This window comes from Apus apus, chromosome 2 (assembly GCF_020740795.1).
Source record: "Apus apus isolate bApuApu2 chromosome 2, bApuApu2.pri.cur, whole genome shotgun sequence".
NCBI lineage: Eukaryota > Metazoa > Chordata > Aves > Apodiformes > Apodidae > Apus > Apus apus.
In genome coordinates this window covers 36,497,691-36,513,123 of record NC_067283.1, presented here as the reverse complement: position 1 = coordinate 36,513,123, position 15,433 = coordinate 36,497,691, and the positions used below count along the sequence as shown (strand labels likewise).

General features: G+C 42.9%; 1 protein-coding gene across 5 annotated transcripts in view; it reads right to left on the bottom strand.

The window, feature by feature from the left end:
• Positions 1-15,075, bottom strand: part of GALNT15 (polypeptide N-acetylgalactosaminyltransferase 15) — a 29,137-nt gene extending 14,062 nt beyond the window's left edge. For 2 of the 5 annotated variants that reach the window (XM_051611218.1, XM_051611221.1), the window contains exons 1-4: positions 14,989-15,070; positions 13,482-14,015; positions 8,187-8,353; positions 7,265-7,469 (exon numbers count right to left, since the gene is read on the bottom strand). In XM_051611218.1, the coding sequence (XP_051467178.1) occupies positions 7,265-7,469; positions 8,187-8,353; positions 13,482-14,015; positions 14,989-15,014 (932 nt within the window). In that variant the 5' untranslated portion in view covers positions 15,015-15,070. Of the gene's footprint in view, positions 1-7,264; positions 7,470-8,186; positions 8,354-13,481; positions 14,705-14,988 lie in introns of all 5 variants that reach the window. The other 3 variants (XM_051611220.1, XM_051611219.1, XM_051611222.1) reach the window with 3 other exon arrangements.
• Between the last annotated feature and the right edge of the window lie 358 nt (positions 15,076-15,433).

Genomic DNA, 15,433 nt, shown 5'->3' with positions numbered 1-15,433 from the left:
TATAGGAATTTATTCTGGAGTAGCTCTTTCCCTAGAATAACTTCCTATTACAACAGAGAGGAAGAAATTAAATGGGCAGTTTTGGGGCAGTTTTATCTCCTCTTTTAAAGATTTATATGTCGGTTAGAGATCACTCTTTGAGAGAAACATGCTTAAAATGTAAAGTTATCAATGACGAAAGGTCATCTCAGAAGTCTCCAAAGCAGTAAGCCCTTTGTACTTTTCCATGGCACAGACCAGGAATAGCTGAGGAAGATGGTCACTCTGAGTGATGTTAATGTCATCTTGATGTATCTTCTCTGGCTTTACAATCACTAGAGTGATGTTTACTCAGAATTGGAGTAGGGAGAAATGCCAAATTTTGTTCTATCACAGTTGCCATTTCCTGTAGAGAATTTTAGAAGCCCACGGAGAAACAGAGACTACTGATTGTCAGTGAACTGTATGAAGATTAATTATGCAGAGGATAGCATTAAAGTGACTCAGTTATTCCTTTGTTTCCTAATAAAAGCAGACTGTCCCATGATGAGCTAAAGCCAAAAATATTTTAAATAGAAAAGTGATTACATTTCCCCATTCAGGTTTAAAACCAGTGTTTGTAAGATGTAGTAACAGGCACTCTTAGAAACAAGCATTGGGCTTATAAATAGATGAGAAAGTGTTATGGCCACCTGCAACCTTTGTGGGCATATACATCAAGGCAGTGATTTGCTCTCATTCTTCCACAGAACTCAGGAAGAAATGGAAAGAAATTATACTAAAAATAACAAAGCTGATATCCTCCCCTGATTCTCTTGATTATAGCTCTGTGATATGGTTTTTATCCAGGACAGGAGCAACTATCTCAGACTCAAGCCAGCAGGAACCCTTCTACTGAAAGGTGTATTTAACCTTTACTCACTAACAGCATGAAAAGTAAAATAACTGCTTCTAGAGGTTACTAAAAGGCAGTGTCCTGATGGACTCACACAAGTATGTGTTCTTGTCTTTGATATGCTGAGAAAAATCCAGCTAACAAGTTAAATGGATTTTATATGACTAAACTTCAAAAAATAGTCACTGCAATTGTGATTTCTATGGCCTGCTTCATTCTCCAGTGGATGATTATCTCTGACAACTCTCTGGTTAGCAGTGTAGCTGGAGTTGTATCTCAGCTTGTTGCTGCTTGCTGAAATGCATGCTATCTGTTGCTACTTGCTTATCCATTCTCATCCAGACAGGGCTGAGAAATTAATGACCCGAGGGTAGATTAGTTTTTTATTTCAGAGTCAGGAGGGATATGAGAGGAGGGCATATTTGAATGGGAGCCAGAGGAGGCAATGTAGATGAAACTGTTCAAAAAACCTTGACCATAAAGACTAGACCACATGTGAATATCCAGGCTAGTTCAGACAAAGACAATGAAGATACTCAGAGTTACACTCAATATATTCTGGATCTGATCCAGACATTTCAGACTAAGTTTTCATATCCAGCCATTTAAAACCTGTCCTTTTTGGATTGACCTTAAATGTGTTGTGACTGTAAAACTCCAAAGATGCTTCTAGCATCAGTGCAATTGCTCATCAGAGTAAGCACCACAGTAGTAGTTCTTATAAAAATGTCTTTGTTTTTAATGCATTACTTTGCTCTGCTTGTTATTGGGCATTGATTCTTCAATGCTATTCAAGAAAAATACCTGCAGAGATGTAATGGATTCAGACAATTTGGAGATCAAGCAATTATCCAAACTGTCTGCAAATTACGACATGGAAAAAATCACAATGTGTAAGACAACTGAAAATAACTCACTATATAGGTCACATTCTACCCTGGCTAAATTCAACAATAAGCCAGAACAAAATAAAATCTAATCTTCTTTCCCACAAAATTATACTGTGTTTGAGAGCTATTACTCTAGAAGCTCTTCCAGAATGCCAAGATCAACAGTTTTCAAGCGCATGTTTGTAAGTGTAATGCTAGATCTTCACCTAGTATAAACTGGTGGAGCTTGATGAAATCAATAGATTTTCTGATCTGAAACAGAGGAATCCAGTAACCTTATCTTGTGTGAAAACTGGTCAATGTCCAATTTTAATCTTAATCAAGCAGTGCTTTACTGATCTTTTGGTGTTAATGCTCTTTTTAAATAAAAGATCTGATTTCTGCATATGCAGTGATGGTTTGATGTTTGTGTGGTTCTAAACGCAAACTTGCAGTGGAAGGTAATTGAGAGTTGGAAGGTGTTCTTAGCTATTCTTTTTGTTTTTAACTGGGTAACTGGCAGACAGTCAGCAGCTTCTCAGCGCTTTGAAATTAAACACACACTGCCAAACTACAGCTAATTTTACTCTGTGGAATCCAAGGAGAGGAAAAAACAGGAAATTCAAATACAACTAGCAGCAAGGCTTTGAACTGTTTGACTAATTTGTGAATGTTTCAAATGCTTGGAACACACATGAACTACAAAAGGTCACAATTCCATGAAAAAGAGCAACCCAAACAAGAACAATTTCCTGGTTTGGGATTTCTCAACCAAATACAACTGCAAATAAAATGTCTTCCCATGACCCTTTGCTGTCACCGTGGACATGATGTTCTTTTCTATTTTTAGAATAAGTAACATGAGGAGAGGAAGATTTAATTAACACATCTGTTTTGAAGTTTCAGATACACTGGGTTTTGAAAATGCTTTTTACTGATTTATACTTTCTTTGCTGAGAAGGGAATAGATTTTAATCTGTTTAAATCCACCTTTAAATAAGGAGGAACAAACAAACAAAAAAATTATTTTCCTCAACCAGCTTCAGAGTGGATCATTTCCTGCAAAAATTAGATAGGTAGGAAAGCCAGGCAGTCCAAGTTCTCTGGCTCTACACACAGTCAAAACTTCAACAAGTAACTGAGAACCCAAGCTGGTTCAACAGCACACTGCATTTTCACTGAAATCACCTTGCTGGCTGACTGGCTGAACCCTTTACTTCAGGGAAATAGTTATGCAAAACATTTGAAATTAGATAAAGTTAATAAAAAGACAACACATAGTGAACAGGAATGGTAAAGTGATCAGGTAATGGTATAAATGTTCACTTAAATACAGCCTTACAGATCAACTCCAAACTAACTTAAGGCATATGAATAGCCTCCTTGAACTGATGGACTATGCATAGGCTAGGCACTAAACATATACTTCAAGTGCTAAAGGAATGCTTTATTTAAAAAAATAGTAAAATCCTTTGAACCTGTTTCCTTTAAAATTTGTATGTGGGGTACCAAAACCTGTAGGAGTTACCAATACCTTTTTACACTGGACAGTCAGGGCACTGTGCCATGAATCATGCCTAAATCTTTATTGCTCCTACTTCTGACAGTAACATTTGCTTTTGACTTTAGATCCTCATCTTCAGTTTCTTTACCTCAACTTCTTTAAAATAGGTCATCTACTGATCTTGATCAACTGTGAAAGATTTTAGAGATAGCGTATCTTCGCATAACACGCCGTGCAAATGCAGAATGTTAATTAACTGAATTTAAAATTAGTGTTATTGACAACTGGAGGATATAAAAGGATCAGGTAAAAACCGAAGTCCCAGAAAGCAGGCTGTGAAGTATGTGGAAAGTTTTCAAAACAAGGAGAGCAGCATGGAAATGCATGCTCAGAAGCTGGATAGACAGCATTATGCTTCCCTAAACCCGTGAGAAGATAGAAAACAGACAGATGGCTTATGTACTTGGTAGCTCAAAAAGCTGGGGTATGGGCCACTGTGAACTGGAGAAGTGCAAAGTACTTCCCTTCTCTAGTGTATTACCTAGAGTAATAAGACTAGAACTACACAGAAGTTTTCTGGACAGCTGAACTCTTGTTTCCATCCCCTATATCTACATGCAGAAGCTCCCGTTCACCCCTGAATGGGAACAAACAGTGAATGAAATACCTTTCCACTGCTATGTTTTTTTAATGTAAAATTATATTTATATTTCTTATTCTGTTTAACAGCATTTTCATTAAAGATTAGTGAACTAGAATCATGGAACTACATAGAGGCACTTTGAATTTTAGGAATTAGATAGACTTCTGTTTCCTAACGTAATATTTGTGCTGTAGTACAGGCAATGCAGCAGCATGGAGGGAAACAGCCATTGCAATGAGGAGCAGAGGAAAGGTCCACAGTTACGATGCCCATGCCTTTTTTTTACAGGTGGAATTCCTTGTAAAGTATAGAATCAAGGCTCATTTTGCTTTCATAATGTATTCTCAGAAACCACACTTTGGATCTTTTTTTAAAAAATCATCCTACTTCAGCCTAGTCACTGTTTTTTGGTAAAAGGAACAGCCTTTTAAAGGCTTCATAGCACAGCTCATTATATGCCCCTCTGCCTTTCTCTGCCTTTGGACTGAATACAAATTAGCAGCTGTCTCCTGCAGTCTCCTGAAAAAGTCAAACACCTCAAAAGACACCTGTAATAATGGCACAGAATTAGCCTGGAACACAAACAGTTGTCAAATGAAATGATCTGTGGGGCATCTCATCTAGTTTTATAATGTCGTCCAGGTACCTAGTGTCTATTCATCCTTGAATAATCAAAATGTCAAGGGATGTCTTACAAACCACTGAACCATCTTCCATGCAATAGACTAAGCTGATGCACAGCTTCCAAATCAATTTGTTATGCATGGTTCACAGAACTACTCCCAACCAAGGTGCCCATAAATGTATGTGTAAAGATTTTAGAAAGTTTCAGCACTCTTTGGGAAAACTAATTTTGATTGGGTTACTGAATAAAACCATCTGGAGGGAGGTGAAATGTCAGCACCAAGAGCAAGTCAAATATCCATCAAATATATCCATACCTGTAAAACTGGGATAATTTTTCTCCTGTTTGTCCTGTCAGTACCACAGGCTACTCAGAATTTAGGGTGCCTCCCCTTTTGTGAGCATGTTCAATTCACAGTGAGGTCTCAGTTTGGGCAAGGATCTCTTGGCATCGCTTTAAAGCAGGCCCATCAGAGTGGTAGATCTGATCAGGAGTCTAGAAAACTAGGCTTAATACCAATTTTCAAAGTTAAAATCTCCCTCCAGCTCCACTAAGCTCCTGCAAAGGTCTGAGCTTTGGAAAGGCTTCATTTTTTCCTTGCCAGCAAACAACTCACTCACTCTAGGTGATTAAGTGTTTTCCCATCCTGTCTCTTCTGCAGAAGTGCATGAGTTACAGTCTGATTGGTACATTAAGAAGAGGAATGATGGATATTTCACCAGTCACTGTAAGCTTTTTTTTCTTGTATTTTCCTCATTTGGGTAGTCTCAGGGAATGCACATGATTCAATTTAACAGCTCCTCAACTGCTAAATGAAGTAAATTTGACTATGGTGATGCTGTGTATTTCCATAGTGATCTCCTTGCAAGCATTACAAGCAATTTGGGAAAAATAATGAATTAACTTCCTTATCAGGTTAACATTATTATAGTTATATATAGTTTTATATAACTGTATATAGGTATATAAAGTATATATAATAGTTATAGTTATTATAGTGTTAACCCCGCTGCCCATAGCAGGCGGGTTGGAACGAGATGATCTTTGAGGTCCCTTCCATCCCAAACCATTCTATGATTCCAAGTTTCTATTACCACCATTTTTCAGCTGGGGAAAGGACAGCAAGGGAGAGGGATCACCAGAAGCCTCAGAGCATGTCTTCCCAGTGCACTGGAGAATGGCACAGGTTGCCTCCATGAGCAGTGACAGAGCGTCCAGGGTCAGACACAGTGACTGATACAGCATACAGTAAGGGATGGTTTAGACCATACTTCATCCTTCTACCTTTGCTCCACAGATCTAATTAGCCACTAGCTAACTCTATATTAATTTCTGCTCTCCTTCAAGTATGAATGAGCATATGAGCCCTAAAGAGGAAGAGCAACCCTTTCTTACCCCCTGATAACAGTGCTACATAAATGTCAGAGGTGGGTGATTTGCAGTCCCTTAGCAGGGATAATTTTTGCCAGTGAATCACTACAATTGTGGGAGGGTCCTAACTTCTCTCTTGTCATTGTAATTCCCCCTTCCACTATGGCTCTCTGAGACCTTTTGTAACTCTTTTAAATTCAGCAATACAGTCTTGAATAAGGACTAGCCATTTGATACAGGTAAGAATTTTGCATGAACATCGACAGTAGACTACAGCTCATGGCAGAAGAATCATGAAGTATATTCATAATAAACCGTCTATTAAGCCAGGAGAAAAAAATAATCAGCTTTTCCAAGAAGGATCTTTTAGAAAAGAATAGTCTTGACATCTTAGGACAGAATTACTCTTGCTTGCATTATTTTTAATGCTTTCATCAGAATGATGTAATAATTTATAAAAACTCATATTAATTCTCTTATAAGCAAATATAATCAGCCATAAAAGCAGATTTTTCCAGTGCCTGGAAAAAGCCTTTGAAGGTCTTTAGTTTGACAATTTAACAGTTTGGTTAGAGTTTAAAAGATGTGTTTTTTCTTTTACCCCCTCAAGCAATTATTCATTTTTTCCCAGGTGGCTTATGAGTAATGATAGACAAGTTAATACACAATTTTTTCTTTCAGAAAAGTCCCTTTAATAAAGGATTTATTGGCATGTAATTCTTGAAACATTTTCAGTGACTGAATCTCTTTGAAGGACTTGGGGACTGCATAGATGAGCTCAACTGTACATTATAGAGCAGGCCCAAGAACCAATCTAGACATGAAAGACTCAGAAAATCTGTATTTTCCTCTGTCAGTCTGGTGTCAGTGAAAGTATTTGTGATTAGCTAGAACTGTCTAGGCCATCTAGAGAGTCTATTTTTTCTGTGGCACAACCTAGACAGTACAGGTGACATTGGTATTTAGCCAAACTGTCTCAGAAGTACAAAGCATTTTAGCCTTGGCTTCATGATAAAACGTAAAAATAATGGAGTCTTGCAGTAGTTTCTCAGGTGGATGTTTGCCAATTTCCAAACAGTTTGAGACTGCAACCTTTTTTAATTCAGACAGGTAGGAAGCCATCTTATAGCTCCAACTGGATACAAACTCTGACAGAAAGGAGGGTTATCAGCTGTGTGACCTAACCTGCTTTCCTTTCCTGCTTCAGAGTAATGCATATGGTGACAACATAGGAAAAAAAAAAAGCAATGTGGCCAAAGTGAAGAAGATAATCAAGAGAAAATATTAAAAACCCCACAAAACTCAGATCTTTCCAAGTACATCTCTTGCAGCAGAAATCAGCATAGGCAGGGAGCTCAGAGGTCACTGGGATATTTACCGGTTGCTGGACAGCCTGGCTAGGAGGGGTTCCAGCCAGCCCTTCTGACACTCGCAGTGTGAATCCATGAAGATGAGCACATCCCCAGTTGCCCGTGCAGCTCCTAGCATCCGACCTCGGATGACTCCAAGCCTCTTGTTGCTCCGGATGAGTTTCACACCATCCAGCTTAGAGATGTATTCACTCAGAGCTGACTTCAGGGGCCCTGTGAGAAAGAGAACGGTCACTGAAATGTCTTGGCTTTGAATCAAGCTGTTACAGTAAAGCAACAGGTAGTAGGAGATGCTGCTTCTTTCTGGTAAAATGTTTTGGGGGCATTTGTTTTACATGGCCAAGAAGGCCACGTTCCAATTATTCCTACAGCAGCGTAATGTCAAAGAGAAGCAGAGACTAATGGAAATTGAGATTCACTAGGTGTGAAGCTATCCCTGTGGGAAACTTAATAGTCTCCTCTCTTGTTTTCAGCAAAAGGTGGATGCTCTCATCATCTCATAAAAGGCACAGATCAGAGTGACATACTACAGGTGTTTGGCTTTCCCAAGCACTTTATATTACTTTAGCAATGTGGAGTTTTCCACGCTACACTTCAGCCAAAGTCCAAGTCTGGAAATTATTACAGCAGATCTGGTCCAGTGGGAAGGCTAAGATTTGCATACTGTGATCTTATATTTTAAAGCAAGAAAGTTCAGAGTGATTGCAAATGATGGGGAAAAAAAAAACATACTTCAAAGTTGAAAGGCTAAGTTGAATTCTAGGGATGGAAGAGTAAAACCTGGCAGCCAGCTCAGGGCGCTGCTTAGCTCTTTTCCTGAGGGTCCTCTTTGCCTTCTACTCTCCTCACACACTTCTTGGAGACAGTTTCTTCCCTGAGGCTTTGGAAAAAAGAGCTCACATACGTTAAAAAAAAAAAAAAGGGAGCTACCTTGCTGGCTGAGATCATCGACTAGGATGATATCCTTGAGGGAGGCCTTTGGGGCTGTGTCGATAATGCTGTGCACAGTTCTCAGCAGAGTAGACCAGGCTTCGTCATGGAAACAGATGATGATGCTAGCAGTAGGCAGACTGGAGTCATACTCTTGCTGTAGGCACCTGCATGGAATTAAATGAGGGAGACACTAGAGACACTGGTACAACTGGCTACTTTTTTTTTTTTTTTTTAAATCAGAACAAGGCAAGCTACACCTAAACCTTCAGGGATGGATAGCGGTTTCAGATCTCAGCTCATTCCAGTGAAGAAAAGGAAGTATTAAGGTGTTCAGGCCTGGAATACAAAGTGAAAATAGGAGAATGACGCTATAAGAATTAAAACACAAAAAGGGGAAAGTTTTGCTGTGTTCTGGGATACTTTGTTTTCTGCTCTGGCTGCCTCAAAACACAGAGCTCAAGGAGAAATTGTCCAAAAGGCAAAGAAAAACTGAAAAGACAAAACACAAAGAGGGATAAAGCAGGTCAGATGAGCCTCCATCAATTTCTGAACTTTCTCAAGTAACAGAGAAAAAAGCAATCTGAAATGCAGCTTTAAGACTAGCAAGTAAATTCATCTGCACAACAGGTCAGTACAACTGCGAACTGCTTGACCAGGACCCTAGCGAATGAAGCCAACATCTCAGTCCTATACAGGAAAGAAATGGAACCTTATGTGGTCAATGAAAACAAATACAGACAAATTTAAGAAAGAAAATGTATTTTCCCTATGAAGTTTGTACAGGTTTATTTTTCTAATGAATACAAATAACTGCTGAATGAGGCTTCCAGCTGGGTAGATTTTCTCTACGCCATTTTCTGCTACTTTTATAACTCCAGTTACTGACACAATCTACTGCAGTACACTGGGCATGGGTCTCTGTACAGCATTCCTAGAGATGTTCCAGAGTGCCACCAGGGGCTCATGGCTTCTCAGTTTTCCATGGGGCCAGAATGTCACCCATGACATTGAAACAACTTCCATCAAAATTACCATGAATTACTTGCGCTTTGACAACTCTGGCATTTAAGAATTAAAACCACTTCCTTTTCATCCTCACATAAACTGTATTTGAAGACTATAAACCCTTGTCAAGCAACGGCTGTTTCATAAAATGTAAATAAAGGATTTACAAATTGCATTCATGACAAAAAGTGTTTTCTGATATCTCTGTCTTGGTTCAGAGACACGGGACACACTATGCTGGCATGAGGATGCACATTTTCCAGAAAAGGCCTTTGAATGTCTGTTGTAGAGATGCAAAGACTGTGCCTCTATGTCTGCTTTCTTATATTAGAAAACAAATTTTGAAACCTTTTCATTTCCTGAATAGCAGTCATTCAGTTTCCTAACTCATTTCATTTCCAGCAGCAAGAACTTCTTCAAGGAGTAACAGAATTGGCTGAATGTGGCCCATTGTTATTTCAGCATTTTTGTATTGCCAAGCAAATAATCATAGAGATTTTACAGTGGTTGCTAAACAATTAGCTAGTCAGCAGACACTCATGTAAGGGATGTGATTTTAATATTGCTATATTTATTACTATTTCACTCAGTGTTTCAATTAATGGACTGAGGGCCTATGATTCTAGACACTATCCAGACACAAAGTTGCTTATAATTTAAGATAATCCATAGTCTGAATGATTTAATAGCAAATACAAATAAATACTACAGATACACTTCTGGGAATATAAATTTAAAATAAGCACAATGATAATAATTTATTATAGTTGCTAATATTTCCCATTATTATCTTTTTGTATAGAGAGGCAAATTTTCTTGACGATTTTTAAATTGTAATGACTCTCTGTGTCCTTGATTTACCAATTTTCTGATATCAACAGTGCTGTTATTTCACAATTTCATATGGGATAATTGTTTCCATTTTCAGCAGGATGGAAAAAAGGATACTCTCATGGCTTGGCAGTGTTTGTATTTTCAGGCAGAAGAATCTAGAGGTAATGATGAAAAGTAAAGATCTGATGCAGTCCTTTTACTGCCAGGCAGCTTCCAAACAGGAACATTCAGTACAGCTATTAGCACCTAAATTTTGCACTATAATACCAGAATGCCTTGATGCTAGTACTGTGGTTATAGCAAGAAAATAATGTTGTTGTGGAATCTTAATTGGAAAAGTATTGAAATTAACTGTACTTGAATACATAACCTAGCTGGCAAGTGTTTAGTTGCCATGGAGACTGGCAAAGACTTGCAGTGTAGATGTCTAATCTTCAGAAAAATGCAAAACGGGTACTGGTGTGCAGAAGTATCCTCCCTGTAATTTGGAGCAGTTTCAGAGAATGTCCATCATAAATTGGCATTTCAAAAATCCAGGGCTGTGACTGATATGAGACATAGTGATTTAATCCAATTTGTGGAAAAACAAGGAATTGCCACACGCAGCAATGAACAGGAGAGCAATTCTGACATGGCAAAGGCACTGCCGCCAGGGACTCCCACTCACCTTCAGGAAAATACCTCATTGATATTCAGCTCCCAACAGCACTCGAGTGGAAGCTATGCTTTTGTGATGACACTTAAAATCTTTTTAGATACACTGTGAGTTTCTGTTTGCCTGGATACCTTTAACATGCCTAACAGAGGAGAACAGATCTTTTTTTCAGGCAGAACCCCCATCACAAAAGTCACAGTAGCAGGCTTGGTTTGGGTTCAGTGTACCAGGGGTGAGTCAACAGCAGCTGGACCAACTGACAGCAGCAGAAAGCACTCAGAGGTATCAGGGTACCTCAGAGGATGAGCCTGGATGCAGAGGAACAACTTTCTAGTACGACTGGACAAGTTAATTAAGCTTTTTCACCCAGAAACCCTGACTGTGTAAAAATTGGTACTCAGAGTAAATGAGGCCAAACAAGGTACCTGATTCACCTGTTGGTGTATGTTCTACTGTGGGAGTGCTGGAAGAGACTATTTTGTGCATCTGCTTTCTGAAAAGTTGCATAAAACTCATCTGCACAGGCGTGCAAAGAAATGTGGGTTATGTTAGAAGCTGGGGACAGGTGAGAGAGGTCTAAGTATCACTTTCCAGGTGAGAAAGCTGGATCCTGGGCTGTCAAGGTACAACACAGCCTGCAGGCTCTGGTTTATTTCCAGCAGAGCTCGGTAGTCTTAACATAAGAGGAAACTGGAGCTATGCTGTTCAGTGCTCCAATGGAAAGCACAACAGACCTCTTTATGTCACTTCCTAAGGAACAGCAGCTAAGTTTATCTTACAGCATTTACTGTACATCTTATGCTCTTGTTTAAGAGCAAACAGGAATTATGCAAGTGTCAAGTGTGGCCAGCCTTATTTTACAGTATCTAGAAGTGCTTCACATTTAGGAGGCATAGATTCTGGTGTGAAGAACTTGCCATCTGATTTCAAGTGATACGAGAGAGAGACTGAGTCCATGGAGCAAACTCACTGAAGTGATTGGTTGGGTTGTCTCAAAATAAGTAATGACAGGCAGCATTATTAGGGATGACATGATTCAAACAGAATAGATTAATAGACAATGTGATTCATTACTAGTTCACTCTCACTTTACATTGCTACAAAACTGGACTGACACAGTTGTGAGCTAGGCCCTCAGAGTACATGATGCCTAAAACATATCATTGTGGTTGGTGTGTTATGCCATAAAGGACAAGACTGGCTTAAAGGCAGACCTCTGCTGCAGGTTTATTATCTGGATTTAGATCTGAACAATGGTGAAGCCTCAGATGTTCAGACCTGTGGTTTCACTCGGGGCTCTCTAAACTGTGGTGTTGATAGCTCCTTAAGCTGTAACTACGAAGACAGGAAAACCCATCATGGAGCTCCGAGACCAGGGCTTAAATCTTACCAAGGTTAGTTTTAGCTAAACCTGTCTCTTGTTGGATGGCCCTTCAGCTCCAGTAAAATTGTTCTTTGGCTCACATCACACAGGCAACAAACCAGTCATCATTTCTTCTGTCAGCGTCACGTAGTTCAAAGAGTTGCCAGTCAAGCATGGTGAAAAATAACTAAAATAGTATTAGCATTTTGTTATTCAATGGAATTACCACATTAACACTGAATCTAGTCAGTGACTGTGGAAAAAGTTTCCTTTCTTTTTCCTTAAGACTGTCCCCTTAAATTAGAGTCACCAACGGTCTTTACACATACAGAGATAACCACTAGAAAAAACATCACATGTATGTTGTGTCCTACTTCAGAATGTTTTCTGGTGCACCTTTCCACCGCGTCCTGGAGGAAAGCCACAACAGCTTTTGCTACGGGAGGCCAGAAAAAAAGCTGCCCACCGTGCGCTCCTGGCGGGGCAGGGAGCGGAGACCCAGCTCGGCTGCTTCCACGGCCCGCGCCGGGCTGCGGGGTGACCTGCTCCCGCGCCCCGCACCTCACGGGCAGCGCCGCCAACGCAGCCCCTGCCGGCGCGGCCCGAGTCCGGCCGCCGCTGCTGGCACACCTGGCCAGGCACACCGACCTCCACCCTGCCCTCCTCCCAGGACTTTCCTTTTCACGCTTAACCCCGACAGCCGGGGGGCCCCGCAGCCCTCCCCGCGGAACCCCCCGGCGGGACGCGACAGCGGGAAGCGCAGGGGCGGCCCCTCCCTCCGCACTCCCGCGTCCGCCCGCCTCAGGGCGGGCCGGCCAGGGCCGGCGCCTGGCCGAGCTGGGCAGCAGCCTTTCCCCCTCGAGCACCCCGGCAGTCGCCGGTGCGGGCTCCGCTCCCACCCCGCCGTCCCGCCGTCCCGCCGCGGGGCCGCCCCGAGGCAGGCCCTGCCCGCCGCCCGGCACCTGCCGCGCCAGGGGCGCCGCTGGCGGCCGCCGGCAGGGGGCGCTGCCGCCCGCCGGGGGAGCGGGGAGCGGAGGGTCAGGGGACCGCGCAGACCCGCCCGCCCTCCGCGGGGCCGCCCCGCGCTCCTTCCTGCTCCGCTTCCTGGCCCGGCTCCCCCCGGAGGCCGTAGCTGCCCCCCCCCCCGTCCCCGGTGCCCACACCCTCTGCTGCTGCTGCCTCTCGGCTCCCGGGGGCTTCGTGCGGCCGCTGCCGGCTCCGCAGCACCTGCCGCGGGCGGGGGGCGCGGGTGGGGCCGGCGGGGCGGCCGGAGTTCGCCGGGGAGCGCGGGGGGACCCGAGGGACGGGGGGTGTTCCTGGCACGGCGCGGGGCCAGGCGGGACCCCGGGCCGCACGGGAGGGTTTGAGGGGGGGAAGAGGCTCGTCCTGGGGGGACGGCGACGGGGACAGAGGTGAAACGGGCTGTGCTACTTACAACGGGTGTCGTACCTCAGGCAGCTCCCTGCGCAGGGAGAGCCGCTCGCTCAGCGCCTGGTTGAAGCCGTGGGTTTCCAGGCCCCGCTCGCCCGCGGCCGCCCCTTCCCCAGCCTGCGGGGGAAGGGACAGGGGCCGCGGGTCTCCCTCTGCCCTGGGCTGCGGGCGCCGGCTGGGCTGCCTCAGCAGGCGGTAGCCCCTCCTGGCCTTGCTGTGGTTGCGCTTGCCGGCGGGCGACGCCACGGCCGCGATCAGCTCGTCCTCCCGCAGGGAGATGAAGGGTGGTAGCCCATCCAAAGGGTAGTACTGCTGGCTCTCCTCCTGGGTCTCCAGCAGCTCTTGGGTCTCCGCAGAGTCCATCTGATCCCCGTCCCGGGGGTTGAACTCCACGGGCTCGAAAGTCCCGTCCTTGCTCGGGTTGCTGGGGGGTGGGTTCAGCATTGTAACCATCAGGAGCAGAAAGCCCAGCATCAGCAGCAGCAAGAGAAACTGCAGCTTTCGTGATCCATATCTGCACCTCTTCCTCAAGAACATACTGTTGGTGACAAAATTATACAGATGGTCATGTTAAATATCGCTTGGATCTTTCTCAGGCTCCGGTCCTCGGGTTGCAGCAAAGCCCTGGTTTTCACTATCTGCCAAGAGGGTTTTTTTTTGGTTTTTTTTTTTTTTTGCTCCCCTCACATTTCACTGGTGCCGTTTCATGCTTTCTATTTACAGACAAAATATAAAAGTCTTGTTAATGTTGCACTTACTGTAGTAAAATGCAGCATGGATTCAGTAAGATAAAGTAGATCCTTTATTTCACAGCGTCCCAGCTTGGTTAGAAAAGCGCAGGTTTAGCCGATGAAAGGAGAAACTAAAGGTTTGCTTTTTTTTCTTTTTTTTTTTTTTTCCTTTTAAAATTCTAAGTAGAAAAGAAATCCCGTTCCTTATAGTTTCCTTCCAGGGGAGTTCTTGCTTCTTCAAAGTTTTCCGTGGCTGCCTGGGTTGAAGCGCCTTATCTCTGAAAGCAGATCTGACAGCTCTCCCCCGTTCTGAGGCTTCAAGTTAACTGTGATCAACAGATGAGAACTAGTCGGTCCCTGACTTTGTTTCACACATAACTGCAGCGCTCAGTCAGGAAGCACTTTGCCAGACATAACACAGAGCAATGTGTGCGTCTTTCTCTTGGTCCTAATGCCCTCGCCGTTCTTGTCCTATCAAATCAAAACTCTGCAAAGGCTGTAAGAGGTGAAATATAAGAAGCAAAATATTGCATGATAGAAGAAATCAAGGCACACCACGAGTTGCTCTACTTCTGAATAGCCGTATTAAGCTAAGAATGCTCAGAGCAAGAAGCAAGAATTTAACAAACTGAATGAAAGATGGAGTGCACATGATTTGTTTAAGGTTAGATTTATTCATATGGTAATGTGCTAGCTGGAGTATATGAGTTCATTTCATTTTCAATAAATATTTACAGCTGTAGGGATTTTAACATTGACATAAAGATGCCAAATTATCACCTGGCAGACTGAAGTTGTCTCCTCATCCATAAGTTAGGTATTGCAGGGCAAAGCAGCACTTCAAGTCTTCCTTAGTCCAGGAATAACATGTAGAAAGCCCAGACTGCAACAACAACTACTGACACTGAAAGCAAACAACTCCTGTGATTAAAAGGAGAGCTCAGTCTCTGAGGTCTGTTTGCTAACATTGCTGGCCCTGGTGGTAGTGGACATGGACTGTGGCATTTTTTGCTGTGGGATGGATGCTTGTCCAATGGGAAAAGTGTTCAGACCGTTCACGTGCTGCAGCGTCACACACTGCTTGGTCTGGCAGAGATCAGGTATGCATGTAACTCAGGTGTTAACAATCCTTTTGATGCAGGGGGAATAGGGTGTGGTTGTTTTGCACATCTTGTAATAGTTGATGAGCAGAAAGATCCAGTCCCAGGAGGCAAGTGATTACTGG